Source organism: Rhagoletis pomonella, unplaced genomic scaffold (assembly GCF_013731165.1).
Source record: "Rhagoletis pomonella isolate Grant_MI unplaced genomic scaffold, Rhpom_1.0 Rhpom_scaffold_00012, whole genome shotgun sequence".
Taxonomy (NCBI): domain Eukaryota; kingdom Metazoa; phylum Arthropoda; class Insecta; order Diptera; family Tephritidae; genus Rhagoletis; species Rhagoletis pomonella.
Window position 1 is genome coordinate 12,259,974 of NW_023458566.1, and position 4,357 is coordinate 12,264,330.

At 33.3% G+C, this 4,357-nt stretch overlaps 1 protein-coding gene across 1 annotated transcript in view; it reads left to right on the forward strand.

The window, feature by feature from the left end:
* The window catches only part of LOC118747839 (glutamate receptor 1-like), a gene marked incomplete in the record, with an annotated part of 322,600 nt that overhangs the window by 221,420 nt on the left and 96,823 nt on the right, over nucleotides 1–4,357 (forward strand). The window contains 2 exon segments of the mRNA XM_036482013.1: nucleotides 10–65; nucleotides 1,663–1,827. Coding sequence (XP_036337906.1) covers nucleotides 10–65; nucleotides 1,663–1,827 — 221 coding nt within the window.

A 4,357-nucleotide genomic window follows, 5' to 3' on the forward strand; every position in this document is an offset into this window, starting at 1 on the left:
TCATACAACATGTGCGCGATATATCGCTAGGACGAAGGACGTATCATTATTTGTTAAGCGGTTTGGTAAGTGAAGGGTTTTGGCATACAGACACATATACAAATAGAGATAATAAATATGCGCATACACACAAACGTGCATACATTCCTATATGTACATATTTATGTTTATGTATATAAATTTCTATGCAGCCGCAATGCTCTTACATTTAAAGCCAAGTAAATAAATCGTTCTGCATGACTGCCAAACCACAAATGAACAAAAGGAGAATGTGTGCTCACTTACACGGGCATATACATATGTACCTACATACAAATACGTAAAGCGAAAGCAAAAGTTGGCAAGCATGTAGGTAGTACTAAATATTTGAAGTTTGTGATGGTGATGCTGCTGGCGGTGCACAGTGGTTAAAAACTGGCATTTAGTGTTCACAATTCATCAGAGCCTGCATTTTTTACTCAGTTTGAATTTTTTTTTCCAAAAAGAGGAGTTGAGCCCGATTTTGGAATTTTTGTTTGTTTGTATTAAATTTTTTAGTGCAAAAAGCAGAAAGAGTAGCAATTTTGAAAAAAAAAATCATTCTACTGTTCCAGCGAATAAATGTTAGATGATACGAACTAATTGAAAAGAATTGTAGGGTTCCCTCAAAATGAAAAAAAAAATTACAAAAAAAATTTGGAATGTTATAAAAAAAAAATTCATACAAATTAAAAAAAAATAATATATCACTAAATTTTAGTATAACAAAGTGCAATTTGCAAGTGGCTAAGAGGTCGCGTTGATTTTTAATAATTTTTTTCGCTAACATTTCGAGCACATTTGCATGCTAAATGGCAAATAAAAGGTTTCTTATATTTAAAGGATTCACAAGACGTGTTAACCGTGGTAACATCTTAAGCTTAACACTTTTGAATGTAAAATAATGATAAAAATGGTTTTACAGGTTTTCTAACTACACCGAAATTTCTATCAATCCTAAATTTAATGATCTAAACAAATGCATACACAAAATTTGAATAAGAACTAAAAAAAAATGTATTCTGTTGAAAATTTTTTATAACACTTCATTTTATTTTTATTTATTTTTTTTTTTTCGTTTTGGGCGAACCCTACAATTGTTTTAATTTTAAAACTAAAATAAAATCAAACTGAGTGAAAAATGAAGGCTACAATTTTGAAGTGTCAATTTTGAACCACTGTGCGCTGATGGTCTACATTAGTTTCGTTTGTTTTTACGACTACCTCTCTCTCTCTCTCTCTCTCTCTCTCTCTCTCTGTGTTGGTTTTATTTGTGCGGGCGCCCACAAAACGATTTGTGTGGCTTTTTTGGTTTGCTCAGCGGTTTCGATGTTTGAAACCACATTAATAACCAATTATCCATGTTGTACGTGTTGTCATTGGGTCGAGCGTTACGTGCCAATTTTTGCTTAGCAAACTGCCAAAAGTCATGCTGAGTCGTACGTATGTATGTATGTACGCGAATTTGTGTTGAGTATTTATCCGATATGTATACCTATGCGCATGCAGAGCAATCGGTCGTGATTTCATTTAAGTATTTTATTTTTATTGGCCACAGCTAGATATGTAGATACATACAGCTTTGTTTTACTTAGAAACTTTTTGCACTTTTTCAAATTACTATTTTGATTGGATCTCTTTCAGGTAATGGATGATCGTTGGGAAAGTGAAATCATCGAATTTGGCGCCATCAATATAACCGGATTTCGTATTGTTGACACTAATCGGCGGTTTGTACATGATTTCCTTGACAATTGGAAGCGTTTGGATCCGGCGACATCGATGGGCGCGGGCAGAGAATCAATATCGGTATGCATACATACATACATACATACATACATAAATACATATGTACATATTTACACATAAGTAATACAAATATTTGCTTACCATAAATGCATGCATGTAAAACGATAACAACAATGTGCCTGAAGCGTTAAACCACAGGCATTTGATGTCATGATTTTGTGAAAGCCTGTATACACATGTCCTTATGGCCAGATGTATGTGTGTATATGTATGCGTAAATATATATAAACACGTGTCACATAAAATTTTGATTTCACAAGCTTCAAGTCACATAGGCATACTTTTGCATACTTAAGGGAATATATGAATAAAGCAAATAATTGAGTATAGCCCCACCCAGCAGTGAAATGTAGTATGTAATGTAGTAAAATGGAGCTTACCGAAAATATTGCGCGTACACAGAATGACACTTTGATTTCAAATTGCCGTTTTAAAGTCGGTTAAATCGAAGAACGGTTTATGTAGCCGTACGATTCAATTCTTTTATAGTTTTTGTACTCTCGTAAATCGATCTAAAAAATTTAGGAATCAACATTTTATTTTTCCTCAATTGATGCATACTGATCTAGGCTTTGTCTTAGAAAATCTATTAAATTTAAAAAAAAACACAGCATTTCGCAAATATGTAACCATTTTCCTGAGTAAGGCTTAGAATTTATGAAATTTATGTTGTATGCATATTTCGTTGTCTATATATGTAGCTTTTGGATGATTCTGGATATAGAAACCGGCATGAACAAAAATTAATTACAAAAAAAAGTTCAATTTCAATGGTTGTTAGATCGCAGTGTTTTTTTTTTTTCTTTGCAAAAATTAAGTAAAAGGCGTTATTTGAAGATCGACTTATTCTCTAACGATTTCTATCTGCATCGATTACATTGGCCAACGAAATTGCACTTTTGGCCTGATTTTTTGAGCATTCAGAAAAGCTCTCTGACTGCAACTTCTGCCAGAGTTTTTTTCAAATTAGGATCTTAATAAGATTAGATTAGCTACACTGCCCGAAAAAAGTTGGGCACAGAGAATTTGTTTGCAATTTTTATTATATTTTTTTATTAATTCAAATTTTTTACTAAAATTTTGTTCATACTACAACAACAAAAAATAAAAATATAATTTCTAAGCTTTATGAAAAGCTCAGGAAAATTCTGTAAATTTTCACACAAATTTTCAACTTTTTAATCAGCTTATTTAGAATTTTTTGAGTATGTAATTTTGTAGCCCGATAAACTTTATTCTAACAAAGTGCAGGTTTGAAGTAGCTGGGACTAACGGTTGATTTTTGGCAAATTTTTTACGCAGTTTCTTCCATACAAACAAAATTTTGAAAATACTTTTTATGGAAAAAATATGAAACACCATGTGTCATATTTTCCTAAATAGAACTGATACAGAAATTTTAATCACAGATTTGAATTCGTCATTCAAAATTAGGCTAGCATCTTGTAATACAACCTAATCATCACAAATGCTGTTGTGCGGTGTTAATTGTATTTTGATTAGTATCATTCAAAAATCTATTTTTTTATTTTATTTCGATCTGCCAAAAATATGTAAGCGACAGTTTTTTTCAATTTTTCTTTTTGATGCAGAAATATTCCTAGAGCAACTAGGTGTAAATGTCGCTTGCATATTATTGGTGGTTAGGGCCAAGCATAGACTACAGAGCACGCGAAGGTTAAATACTGCGCCCAAAACTGTGCAGAAAAAACTCAATTTTAGAAGCACTAACGATGGCAACTGGCACTGTTATTGTTATGACCTACCGAGTACGTAACAACAACAAACTGCTCAGGGACCAGTTTCCTCGTTCATCTTTCAGATACCTTATGTAGCTCTCACCTAGTTAACTTAGAAATTCCCAAATACCTCCAAGTGGACATAACCAGGAGCCGAATCGCCCACTCATTAACTCAGATTTCATTTTTGCCTGTACACTTTGGCACTTCCTATACAGTAGCTTGTTTGTGTTTGAAGTTGTTGAAGTTATAGTCAGCTTCATACCAGTTAACGAACTAGTCAACATCCGCATCAGTCTCATATCAGTAATTCTACTGTACTTTTTTTTTATTATTTAGTTTGAATTTTCACTCCAGGGTACTTACATATGTAAATATGTATGTATGTAAATAGAAATTATTTATTTACATGAAAATGCAAAACGCCCCCAAAGACATGCTCACGAACATGCTTGCAAGTCTTTGGAAACATATTCATAACAAATGTCAGGCGCCACACTCTCAGCTCAGCTCAGCTCAGCTCAGCTCAGCTCAAGCAGCCAACCCAACCCATTCGATTTCTATCGTGCTTACCGTAAACTTCTCATGTTTGTATTTGTTTTGTACTTCCGCCTTTTTGTTTGGTTTCTGTCATCGTTTTGCTCTTCTTGTTATTATTATTGCATTCATACATATTCTTATTGTTATTTTGTTATTTGTTATGCTTTGACAGGGTAAATGTGGCGATAATGTCGATATAACACACAGATAAAGCTGGCCGCACACGCGCCCCAACACCGATACACTGACAC